The 12081-nt window shown below is 54.4% G+C and overlaps 4 protein-coding genes across 4 annotated transcripts; 2 read left to right on the forward strand and 2 right to left on the reverse strand.

Moving 5' to 3' along the window:
• Nucleotides 1-1050: 1050 nt before the first annotated feature.
• Nucleotides 1051-2631, forward strand: BO72DRAFT_427161 (endo-1,4-beta-xylanase; the record flags this gene model as incomplete). The annotated part of the gene is made up of 10 exons (XM_040942974.1): nt 1051-1294; nt 1349-1389; nt 1443-1491; nt 1548-1669; nt 1727-1872; nt 1940-2028; nt 2095-2132; nt 2188-2286; nt 2339-2404; nt 2474-2631. The coding sequence occupies 10 exons, from the start codon at nt 1051-1053 to the stop codon at nt 2561-2563; spliced, it is 984 nt and encodes a 327-aa protein (XP_040802180.1). The 3' UTR covers nt 2564-2631.
• A 1573-nt stretch (nt 2632-4204) lies between these two features.
• BO72DRAFT_427166 (MFS transporter) lies at nt 4205-6112 on the reverse strand (the record flags this gene model as incomplete). Its single annotated transcript, XM_040942975.1, has 3 exons — nt 5749-6112; nt 5001-5684; nt 4205-4897 (listed from the first exon to the last, which is right to left on the reverse strand). The coding sequence occupies exons 1-3, from the start codon at nt 6079-6081 to the stop codon at nt 4205-4207; spliced, it is 1710 nt and encodes a 569-aa protein (XP_040802181.1). The 5' UTR covers nt 6082-6112.
• An 851-nt stretch (nt 6113-6963) lies between these two features.
• On the reverse strand, nt 6964-8947 carry BO72DRAFT_507475 (GMC family oxidoreductase; the record flags this gene model as incomplete). The annotated part of the gene is made up of 3 exons (XM_040949261.1): nt 8570-8947; nt 7266-8486; nt 6964-7172 (listed from the first exon to the last, which is right to left on the reverse strand). The coding sequence occupies exons 1-3, from the start codon at nt 8910-8912 to the stop codon at nt 6964-6966; spliced, it is 1773 nt and encodes a 590-aa protein (XP_040802182.1). The 5' UTR covers nt 8913-8947.
• Nucleotides 8948-10639: 1692 nt separating this feature from the next.
• On the forward strand, nt 10640-11978 carry BO72DRAFT_447225 (flavoprotein WrbA). The gene is made up of 4 exons (XM_040944483.1): nt 10640-10795; nt 10875-10960; nt 11093-11495; nt 11625-11978. The coding sequence occupies exons 1-4, from the start codon at nt 10769-10771 to the stop codon at nt 11724-11726; spliced, it is 618 nt and encodes a 205-aa protein (XP_040802183.1). The 5' UTR covers nt 10640-10768; the 3' UTR covers nt 11727-11978.
• The last annotated feature ends 103 nt before the right edge of the window (nt 11979-12081 follow it).

The raw sequence follows: 12081 nt of genomic DNA on the forward strand, positions 1-12081 counted from the left end.
TTGTCTGATTCTAACTCACCAAGTATGTTGCAGTCACCAGCTCACACTGGCGCCTAAACTACATCAGCCAGAATCACCTGTCCACCGGACCATTGCCCTGATCAGAACGGAGGTTTAAAATAGCATCACACCAAGATAGCCGTTAGATCATAGTGGCATAATGTGCTTCGGCATTGCTTCATGGACCAGCTGCCGAAGCATGTTACTGCCTGGCAAGTACACGCGAGTCTAGACGTGTATCGTTGTGGGGTGCCAAGCCAATTGGTTCTAGGCTGATACACTGCCCCGAGATGAGGGTTTCATGCCAAAACAATTTAAACTTCAACTCCTTACTGCTAGTGACCACATCATTGACACCTGTCAGCATGAAGGTCAGCTGTAGTTGCCATTGTATCTGTAAGCATTGATGGAGGTTCATGAATGACCAAATATCAGTGGTCTCTGGCTGACCTCCTTGGGACTCCTTCGGACTCCGGAGTGTGGCAGATCCCCAGTGTATAACCCACCAAATCCCCCTTCAAAACGAAAGGTCTCCGCAGGAAATGCTTGGCATCGGCTATTCCCGCATACAATTTATTCAAGATCAAGTTATCTCTGGAACCGAGGTAGACCCTGGACCCTGATGGGCAACCATCGGTAGGCTATGAGGACAACCGTGCAACATCGGACCCCACCCCTGTAGGCCTTCATAATTCCGGTGAGCAAGCTTGGCGTTTCGGTCTAGCCAGCCTAAACCTCTTCATTCACCCGTTCAGGCTAATCGCCATTCGAAGTATCATTTCTCGCCTACGAGCAATGAAGTAGATATCTGAATAAGGGAAACAATGCAATATCCGTTCTCAATTGGGATACTCCACCGGTCAAGCAGCTAGACCTCGAGCATCAGCTTTGTATCCTTCAGATGCTGAGTCGTTCTGTCTACAAATACTGCTCCATTCCCACGTAGATGCTGCGATTCCCATCTCTCGTTCCATCAACATCAACATCAACATTCATTCATTCATTTAATTCATTCCTCAAGCTCAAGAGCAGTCATCCCTTCTTTCCAACATGGTTCAAATCAAAGCAGCTGCTCTGGCTGTCCTTTTCGCCAGTAATGTGCTCTCCAGCCCCATCGAGCCCCGCCAGGCCTCAGTGAGCATCGATGCCAAATTCAAGGCGCACGGCAAGAAGTACCTGGGCACCATCGGCGACCAGTACACTCTCAACAAGAACGCAAAGACCCCGGCGATCATCAAGGCCGACTTTGGCCAGCTGACTCCGGAGAACAGCATGAAGTGGGATGCTACTGAGCGTGAGCACAGACCTTGCAGGAAACGAGTGTGATTTGATTCTGATCAGCGCATAGCCAACCGAGGACAGTTCTCCTTCTCGGGGTCGGATTACCTGGTATGTATCCTTCACAAAAGCCGAGAGGTGCACTCGAGTCTTACATCCTCCAGGTCAACTTCGCCCAGTCTAACGGAAAGCTGATCCGTGGCCACACTCTCGGTACGATTGACCCAGTACTACAGTCCATACTTGAGAAGCCAACTAAACTCGACCAGTCTGGCACTCACAGCTTCCGTCCTGGGTGCAGTCCATCTCCGATAAGAACACCCTGATCCAAGTCATGCAGAATCACATCACCACCGTGATGCAGCGCTACAAGGGCAAGGTCTACGCCTGGGTAAGCCATCCCCAAATGGCGATCTTTCAAGTCATGACGCCTTCTAATCGAAGCAAGGACGTTGTCAATGAGATCTTCAACGAGGATGGCTCTCTTCGCCAGAGCCACTTCTACAACGTCATCGGTGAGGACTATGTGCGCATCGCTTTCGAGACCGCTCGCGCGGTGGATCCCAACGCCAAGCTTTACATAAACGACTACAAGTAAGTCATTCTTCTCGATTCTCGTCTCATGCCTTGCATTCTAGCCCTGATTCTAACCCCGCCGTAGCCTGGATTCCGCCTCGTACCCGAAATTGACCGGCCTGGTCAACCACGTCAAGAAGTGGGTCGCAGCTGGCGTCCCCATCGACGGAATTGGTAAGTCGCACGACATTCGAAATTGAAGGCCAGCGTGTATACGATCTAACATGTTATTCACAACAGGTTCCCAAACCCACCTGAGCGCGGGTGCCGGTGCTGCCGTCTCAGGATAAGTACCCCCCATTCGTTGGTCTCGCACTACAGCACAACTGACAGTCCTTTACAGCTCTCAACGCTCTCGCTGGTGCAGGCACCAAGGAGGTCGCTATTACCGAGCTCGACATCGCTGGCGCCAGCTCCACCGACTACGTGAACGTGAGTTACATCACTGCAAGTGACACGATCAATTTTACTGACACAGATCTAGGTCGTCAAGGCGTGTCTGAACCAGCCCAAGTGCGTCGGTATCACCGTCTGGGGAGTTGCTGACCCCGTAAGTGCCTGTCTCCGGTCGGAATCACAAGAAATACGTGGCATACTAATACCGGAATCTCTCTTTTAGGACTCGTGGCGCTCCAGCTCCAGCCCTCTGCTCTTCGACAGCAACTACAACCCCAAGGCTGCTTATACCGCTATTGCGAACGCTCTCTAGTGGTCGTCTCTATCACTGGTAAAGCTCGCAGCTTAATCTCGGTGAATCCAGTGACTGGAATGTCGTCGTGATCGTAGGATGAATACTCGGGGCTTGCGGGTTGCTTTTTTTGTATTTTCACCTGAAGTCATCGTTATGTTGCTGAATCTTTCTCTTCTCTTATTGATCAATGGTGAGCATCGTTTTATTTATACAAGATTATTTCACCCGCAATCCTGAGGGCGGACCAGTAGAATCGCGTTGTCTGCCACAATCTTACTCTAAGCTACGCTATCACCCCCTGGTTTCCACCCCTTTGATCTAAGCAACAGCAATCACCCACACTATAAGTGCTCATTGTGATATGCCCGCAAGCGCTCTACATTGTAACATCGCCTCACCCCTGAAAAAGCACCTTTCGACAGCTGTAAATTGAATACGATACTCTACAATCCTGTGTCTGCTACCCGGACTGATTAGAAACACGAAATCATGCAGATACCAGCCGCGTGTGGCTGTCCATAAATGAAGTGTCTGGGGATTCCCCCAAGCCATATCGGCATTTATTCAGGGTCCGCGGCACATTAGGGAAGAGGCCAATCACAGCTACCAAGTTACTCACCTTCCACCGGGGCGTCTCGGCAACAGCAAGCGATCAGCCTTGACTGCAGCGCTAGTGCATCGGGGTAATTAACAACGGTAATTATCAAGCGTCCACAACTGCCGAAACGAAGCGCCACGGGGGGGGGTCCCCACTTCAGCCTTGGAAGACTTTGGCGCTCACTTGGCGTACAGGCATAGTATGAGGATTATCACTCTGTTTCCGACCTGGACCCTGCAGTCTTGTAGTGAAACAAGGGTCCTCATTTTGAATGGTCTGGGGCTGGTTCGCCAATAAGCACCCCCCTCCCCCAACGGAGTTCGAGCTTCTGCATATGAGGTTCCCCGCAAAAAGAGTCGCAGAAGCTAGACACTTCTGCCGGAATCCCCCGGGGAAAATAAACCGTTGAATGGTCCTTCAGAAGACCCGCTAGCTACCCTGTTGGACTTCACATGCCATTGAATTAGACAGCCTCGAGGTTGCAGTTCTTCATTTTATCCACTTTAGCCATCCGAGGTAGGTTTACCACCCTACCTACGTAGCTACCTAGCCGGAGTCTATGTGACTGTGGCATTGTGAAGATTATCGCCAAGCGATGGAACTCTCAAATCGAGATCAGCAGAGACCTTTCCCTTCCCTGGAGTACTCTAGTCATTCTCGTCCAATTGCCTTGGTCTCAGTTGGTAGGAGCATAGTCATGATGATGGCTGGTATGCTACGCAATGGCTGATGCAGTATGCAAGTACCCCGCAACCCTAGTTACTTGTGCTTCATGGCCTCAAAACCCACCGTAGACTATCCAAGACGGTGCCCTCTGATTATACATTAGAGCAGAAAAAGGGCAGGAGTATCCTGTTGAGTCCAACTCCCGAAGGCTCTTTTGCTGCTCTGGGTCTCTTTTACCCACTCTTCCACCCAGTATAAGGATTGAAGGACGGCCCTTCCTGCGACAGGGATGTAGTGTCGCGAACAAGAGAGCAATGGGGGATGTCAACAGGATCGATAGGTAGACCCACCGCCCCCAACCTCCCAACCCCCCCCCGCCCTGAAAAGCAAGGACTTCAAATATCATGCCTCGCGAACCGACTCGCCAACCTCAACCGCCTCCCAAACCTGAGCAGCACAAACGGATACGGCACAAACAACACAGCCAAACACCCGAGCAGCGTACACGCCCACCCAACCCCCAGATTGCGAAACATGGCCGTCGCGAACAGCGGGAACGCCGCCCCGAAGCTCGACCGCATAAAGTCGTTCCCCGCCAGCACCGAGGCCGCGTACGTGGGGTACGCGTGCGCCTCGTACGTGAAGATGCTATTGAAAATCAGACACCCGCCCACCGAGAACAGCCCGGACGCGAGGATGGGTACAATCCAGTGCACACTCGCGAAGTTGCCGGTCCAGCCGAACCAGAACAGGGAGAAGGCCAGACAGACGGCGCCGACGCAGGCGGAGGGGAGCTGGGCCTCCGGGGGCAGGTTGCCGTTGCGATCGAGGTAGCGGATCTGGTAGTGGGATTTCCAGTAGAAGTAGCCCGGGATGGCGAGGCAGATTGTGCCGACTAGAATGCCTAGGAAGGCGAGGCCGTTTTGGCCGGCGTTGAAGCCGTGGAGGTCTTCGAAGATGATGGGGAAGGCTTCGAACCAGATGTAGAGGATTCCGTAAATCAAAGAGATGTAGAGGTTGAGGAGGAAGACGATGGGCTCGAGGAAGCTGAGTTGGAAGGGGCGGATTAGGGCTTCGAAGAGGAGGTCCTGTTGTTCCCGCATCACCATGCCATTAGAGATTGCTTCCGGGTGTGATGCGTCACGGTCTGATTCGACTTGTCTCTGATCTAGAGGGAGGAATTAGGCTCACCTTCTTGCTCACCCTCCGCAACTCCAGCTCCGACTCAGACACACAGTCCGCATCCCCGGTAATTTTGCGCACGCGCGCCGCCCGCCGCGAGAGGATATTGGGCGCGTACGTCTCCGGCAGGCCCACGAACAGCACCACCAACGTAAACCCGGACACCCACATCAGCGGCCAGATTGTCCAGGTCCACCCCTTCGCGGCGGCCGCGAACCCGCCCACCAACGGCCCCAGCACGGGCGCCGAGATGGCGAAGCACCCCCATACGGCGATCATATAGTCGCGGGCCCGCGGACTCCAGATATCGCCCATCGAGGCGCCGCCCGTGGCGAGCGCGGGTGAGCCGAAGAACCCCGTCAGAAACCGAAAGGCCAAGAACATGCCCAGGTTGCGGGCGTAGATGACCCCGAAGTTGAAGAAGACGAAGACCACCAGCGTCAGCACGTAGGTGGGGCTGCGGCCCACGGCGGGGAGCTCGGACAGAGGCGACAGCAGCATCGGGCCCACCCCGTACCCCAGCACGAAGAGCGTCAGCCCCAGCGTCGCGGCCACGCTGCTGATCCCGAAGTGCTGCGCCGCCGAGGGGATTCCCGGCGAGTAGATGGCGGAGCCGATGTAGATGGCGAAGGTGAGGAGCCAGATCTGCGAGCTAACCAGGAGTTTCTTGGGGATGCTCCAGTTTTGGGGGTTCTGTTCGTATTATTAGCAAGGGGCTCAGTGCTAGGGGTAGAGTGATGTATGAAGGCATCCATACCTCGGGGTCATCCGGCGCCCAAGTGATGATGGTAGGGCTGCCGCGCTGTGCCGATGAGGGCAGTGCCGGGGCGGAGGTGACAGTGGACGTCCTTCTCCCCACGCGGGACGCCTGCGACATAACCGTGTACAAACCATAGGCTTCGAGGTCTTCTTCATAGCTATCGTACTCCGAGCCCGATATCTCAGATTGCGCGGGTTTGGTCTCCTCCGAGGTTTTGACGTATGTGGTCCAGATGGAGGGGTCTTCTTCCTCGGGGAAGCGCAGAAGCTGGCCGCCGCTGAACAGACGCACCAGCTTGCCAAACCCGGTGTCGCGGATCGTTTCGATCATGGCGATTGTGTGCAGTCCAGCCAGTTAAGACATTGATCCTGGTGTGGATTTGCGGTCATTTACCAAAGTAGACGCCCGTGTTATAAAGTCCCGTGAAGCTTCGTGACTATATCCGTATAGCCGGGCGTAAATCCGCATGACGTCGCCGAAACTCACGCTGAGGAGGCGAGGGGGCGCACCAGTAATTGTATCCGTTGGATGGGCGGTCGTGACATCAATGCATCAGAGTGGCGGTATCTGGACCCTGGTTAAAGCTTTTTTGACTCTTGATCTGGATCACCAAGCTCGGTCCGGGCGGGTTTGTCTCTCTCATCGGTGAGGTGGAGCTAACGCCGCGTGCGAAGTCCTGGCGACTGTCTTGGGAGTACTCGGAACGACCCAAACTCTGATCCATAAATTCCTATCTAGGTAGTAGAAATGAGAAATTGCGTCTTATTCCAAATATCTCTATGCATGTTCTTTTGCATGAGGATAATCTTCGTTCGTCAGCCCGAAGTGTGAATTAACCATCGGTGTAGCGATCTCGGAGAGCACCATTCACACATTAGAAATCCATAATTTCTTACTAGGTATCCGCCCTATCACAAAGTTGAGATGGCATAGAATCATACGAAAAGGGTATCTTAGTATTCCCCAAAGGAGTGGGAAATGAAGGAATTAGTCTATTGAATCTATCTATCTATGCTATGCTATTCTTTTCCAGAAGGGTCAAAGCCAACCCTTCCCTCTATCTACTTTTACATTGCGCGATGCTTCAAACCCTATCGGTTACATGCCAGACCACTGAAATTGGAAATACAATTCAATGCTTCACGGATCTTGCCGTTCCGCGCTGCGAAACAATCGGACAATCTAGTCCTGGCACTGCTGCACCTCCTCAGTCTAGTAGCTTGCCTTAATGATATCGGAAGCCCGCTCGGCGACCGCATACAGAGTGCTGGTCAAATGCCCGCAGAGCTGGAAGGGGAGGATGGAGGCATCGACCACGCGGAGGTTCCGGGTGCCATAGACCTTGAGCTCGGGGCTGACGACGCCGCCCTTCTCGCGGGGCAGCATGCTGTTCGTGCCGACGGGGTGGTAGTTGGTGCGGTCTGATTTCATTGTCAGGTTAGCGGTGACTGCTGCAGGTTATGCTTATCGCCATCATCCAAAGGAGGAGAGATGTGAAAGGACGGAAATCTTACAGGTTGACTCAATCCACTTGGTCCACGTAGCGCTGGTTGCATTGGCCGGAAGCATCTGGAGGCCCGGGGAGACCTCCTCGCCCACCAGCCCGCTCAGCGGGGCGGTCCCCAACGCCTTGCGGATGTACTGCGCCACCGTGACCTGTGCCTCGGCGTCCTGGGCGAACATGAAGTAATTGGGGTTGATGGCAGGGAGGTCGGAGGCGTTGGCGGACTGAATGTGGACGCTGCCGCGGGAGAACGGGAGCAGGGGCCAGTACTCGATGGCGAAGGACTGCCCGCTTGGGGCAAATACGACCTCCGTGTAGGGCACCTGCGCCTCGAAGATCAGATCGTACTGGCGCTCGAACGCCTCCAGGAGATTGGCGGCCTGGACGGCCCCGTGCGAGGCGTTGGCGACGGTCTGCGCGTAGCTGGCGAGCTGGGACTTGACGTAGGTAGCCAGCGCCGTGGCGTTGTCCTCGCCGTACAGCTGGTTGACCGAGGGCAGGACGGAGAAGGTGGCCAGGCCAGTCAGGGTGTCGACGCCGTCCCAGGTGAGGCCGTTGTTGGTCTGGTCCTGCAGGTTCTCGCCGACGGTGGTCAGGTTGACCTTGACGGGGATGTTGTGCTTGCTGAGGAGGGCCGGGTTGCCCACGCCCGACAGCTCGAGAATGGCGGGCGAGCGCAGCGCACCGGCCGATAGAATGACCTCCTTGTCTGCGTAGATCGTCTGCGTGCCGTACTCGTTGGTGATCTCGACTCCCACGGCCACAGCCTCCTCGCTTTGGGTGGTGTTGGCCCAGATGACCTTGTTCGCGCGCGTGTTGGAGATGATCTTCAAGTTCGAGCGGGCTTCGTAGGGCCAGTAGTAGGCGCGGGCGGCGTCTTCGCGAACGTTCATCTCCCGGTCCAGGGTGTCAGGATGGACGGTGAATCCGACCATCTGACCTCCCTCCGAGTCTGGGTTGTACTCAACGCCCAGCTTCGCAAAGGTCTGCTCCAGGACGGGGAAGACGCTGCTGTTGGTCATGGAGGTGGGCCAACCGACCTTCAGAGGGCCGTGCAGGCCATGATAGCTGGCGTTGTAACTGGCTCCGTGGGCAATCTGGTCCTTGGTGGGCACTTGGAAGCCCTCCGATTTCTTGTAGTACTGCAACAGGGTCTCCCAGTTCCAACCTTCGTTTCCGAACTTCTCCCAGAGATCGATCTGCACGTCCTGGGCTCGGGTGTAGGACATTCCTGCGCGGGAGAGCTGGTCAGTACACAGCATGGTTTTTTTTTCTGGCTTGGGTTTGCGTTGGAAGGAAAGAAGACAAGCCTACCATTGATAGTGCTGGTACCCCCAAGAGCCTTTCCAGCACGGATCGTCTGCTGCAGACCCCCTGCGTAGGTCTGGTTTTCAGTTTGGTAGGCCCAGTCAACCTGCGTACCAAATGCGGTGCTGTAGCCCATAACATTCGACACGTTGAAGTTGTTCAACGCGGACTCGCCGGCCTCGATGACCGCCACCGTGACATTGCTCATCTCCGAGAGGCGGTTGGCCACCACCAAGCCGCTGGTGCCTCCACCGACAATGACGAAGTCATAGTGAGCGGGCGAGCCAGTATGGGACTTGGCCGCCGCGCCTAGCGAGAAGGCCGCAAGAGCAAGAGAGGGAAGAAGCATCCTGGCGGTAGATTGAGGTGATGATGGACAGACACACACCATGATCAGACGTCAAGATCTGTCTCTTTATACACAAACCCCGAGCCCGACCACGTGCCTAACATGCACGAGGGTGCTTATCAAGCTCATCTGCAGGCACCAGGCACCACCTCCGGAATGTCATCCTTCACGCTTGGTAAGACTGACCATTTGCTGAATCAAGCCTTAACAATATCAACCGCGCGGAACGCCCCGTATAAGAGTGGATCCTGGAAATGATACCTGGCCAATCTAGAGTCTCCGGTCGTGATTGCTCATCCTGACAGACTGATTTACGAGGTTCTTAGTCAAAGATTAATCACTCAGGGTCTTCGGGCCAAGACGGGACACCGGTGTAAATCCCGCACGGCATGCCGATTTCTCGGGCCACGTTTGTTGTGAGTGTATCGGCATGCCGAAAATTGAGGTTTCCGAGCGCACAGCGCCGGTTGCAAAAACCAAATAAATTAGTCAAAAGATCCTAGAATGTTCTACACTACATTCTGGACTAGTGGGAAGTTGCGGGATAACAGGATCAATCAGCATGCGTAACAAACTCACAACCATCGGTTGGTAATGGGGGGAAAGTATGCAAGTGGAAGGAACAGCTCCCCACTACATCATTTGGGCCTTTTCTACGCTTTCGTATCACAGCGCCCGAAGAAAATAGTACGCGTATCTTTGTCTATGCTTCTCCCCAGTCTCACTGGTTTATATATTCTTGATTACGAGATGGTATCTGTTATCGCATCAAGCCTATTTTATTATGAGTATAGCCCACGAGCCAAAAAGTGCTGCAATCATACATACCTGTCTGCTATCGTTACAAGCATGCAGTTTCTGACTGAAATGACTGAAATATCCATGTCTTAGTTGTATATTGTATAAATGAGTAGTGCAGGGGAAGGTGAGACACGCTCATGCGATCTAGGCGTGGGCATGGCGGCAAATTGCCATGGATGACTATCAAGTCAAGCAGATCTCAACCTGCTTCTGCTACAATGATTAGAACATTCGTCTCATGAATTAGAACATAAATTTGAAGTGAGAACGTGGGTAGGGTCTAGCCGTCTCCCCTCAAAGCAATTGCGGCAGCACGGATCAGTCGACCTATACTACGACGACCATAGCAATGTCGCTGTAGATATTTTCTTTTCATTCTAGAATTTCTTTCTAGGCCGCATCTTTTCTGTCCTTTTGTTCCTTTGCCACCCCTTGGTCAAAGGTTGTTGCTCAATTGTGCGATGGTGGTACGATTCCCGAGGGGAACCCGCAGTCCACGGAACCGGCCCTCAAATGCAACCTGCACGACCCATGGTTCACCAGTTTGGCAGATATCCACGTCATGGAGATCCTCTGCAGCATCATAGATGTAGCTTAGATCCAGCCTGATTATGGCCCAGCCCGTAGCCCCAAGACAGAAGAGCGTGACGTCCTCGAAAGGACGTCTTCCCAAATTCTGTGAATTCTGTGGTCCGTTCTCGACTGCCGGACCCTCCCGATGCTGCAACGAGGGCCCTCACGCACACAATCTGACCCAGACGCTGGACCAGTGACTCGGAACCAAGCATTGAATTTGAAAAAAAGATCACGTTGGAGCGCCCTGGGGCAGGAGTGCGGAGTGCAGTACATGTACACCACCCACAACCCCGCCCTGTGATGATTGACATGATATCACTACTCACCACTATATGTACACTAACATGGATGGAAGCCCCCAGGAGTTAGAACATCCGTACATATTTGTGAATTGATTCCCACCTCCACTTCATTCTCGATTTTACCCCACGTCTATTACCTCGATCCTCTCTCTCTCTCGCAGAGATAAGCTCCTCACCATGGCGCCCCGAATTGCCATCGTCTATGTATGGTCCCCTTTCTTGCTCACCAATGGCTTCTCCCATCAACCACACCTCAAATAATCACTGAATATGATGATTCCAGTACTCGATGTACGGCCACATCGAGAAACTCGCCCAAGCCGAGCTCAAGGGTATCCAATCCGCAGGCGGCACCGCCGACCTCTACCAGTAAGCATGCCCCTACCACCCACAAAACACCACGTCCACGATTCCCCCCTCCTCAAGCCCCATGCCCCATGCCCCTTGCCCCCATTCCACCCACCCCCACCCCCCCCCCCCCAAACCTAACACCCGCTCCAGAATCAAAGAAACCCTCCCCGACGAGGTCCTAGCCAAGATGCACGCACCGCCCAAATCCACCGCCGTCCCCATCCTCGAGAAACCGGAGCAGCTCCTCGACTACGACGCGGCGCTCTTCGGCATCCCCACGCGCTACGGCAACTTCCCCGCGCAGTTCAAGGCCTTCTGGGACCGCACCGGCGGCATCTGGGCGACCGGCGGGTTCTACGGCAAGTACGCGGGCCTCTTCGTCTCGACGGGCACGCTGGGCGGCGGCCAGGAGTCGACCGCCATCGCCGCCATGAGCACCCTCGCCCACCACGGGTTCCTGTACGTGCCGCTCGGCTACAAGACGGCCTTCCCGCTGCTGGCGAATCTGGAGGAGATCCATGGCGGGTCCGCGTGGGGGGCGGGGACTTTTGCGGTATGTCTTTTTTTTTTTTTTCTTTCTTGGTTGGTTGGTTTGTTGGTTGGTTGGGGTTGAGAGGGGGGTGTGTGTGTGTGGTAGGGGGTCTTTGGGAATTGTGTGCTGATTCTTGTTGATGGCATTTAGGGCGCCGATGGGTCCCGCCAGCCGACGGCGTTGGAGCTCCAGATTGCCGAGACGCAGGGGAAGTCGTTCTACGAGCATCTCTCCCGTGTGAATTTCGCATGACTACATGATAGTTCGGCTAAGGCGGAGGCCCCTGTGACTTCTGCGGGGCAGCAGGGGGATTCGGCGAAGGCGACGCAGCCGGAGGGGATTGTGCAGCAGGGGGGTAGTGGTGGTGGTGGGAGTGCTCAGGCAGCTCAGCCAGCAAAGAAAGAGGGTCCATGCGGGCTACCCTCGAAATGTACTATGATTTGATCGCCTAATTTTTCTGGTCTGGTCATAGCTAATATGGAGATGGTCTATGGCTTGCGTGAGTTGCTTGATATAGTTGATATATCTATAGTTTATACTTTTTAATCATCATTCGAGGCTTGAAACAACACGACCCCGAGAAGATGTCTGCTATAGGCTTGGATCG

Source organism: Aspergillus fijiensis (assembly GCF_003184825.1).
Source record: "Aspergillus fijiensis CBS 313.89 unplaced genomic scaffold BO72scaffold_18, whole genome shotgun sequence".
Classification (NCBI taxonomy): domain Eukaryota; kingdom Fungi; phylum Ascomycota; class Eurotiomycetes; order Eurotiales; family Aspergillaceae; genus Aspergillus; species Aspergillus fijiensis.

What these genes read in the sequence shown, in the direction of transcription:
- BO72DRAFT_447225 (XM_040944483.1), top strand. Translation starts at nt 10,769, where the DNA reads ATGGCGCCCCGAATTGCCATCGTCTAT. An exon ending in GGCACCGCCGACCTCTACCA is followed by an intron (nt 10,961 to 11,092) that starts GTAAGCATGCCC and finishes CACCCGCTCCAG; the next exon opens with AATCAAAGAAACCCTCCCCG. An exon ending in GGGGGGCGGGGACTTTTGCG is followed by an intron (nt 11,496 to 11,624) that starts GTATGTCTTTTT and finishes GATGGCATTTAG; the next exon opens with GGCGCCGATGGGTCCCGCCA.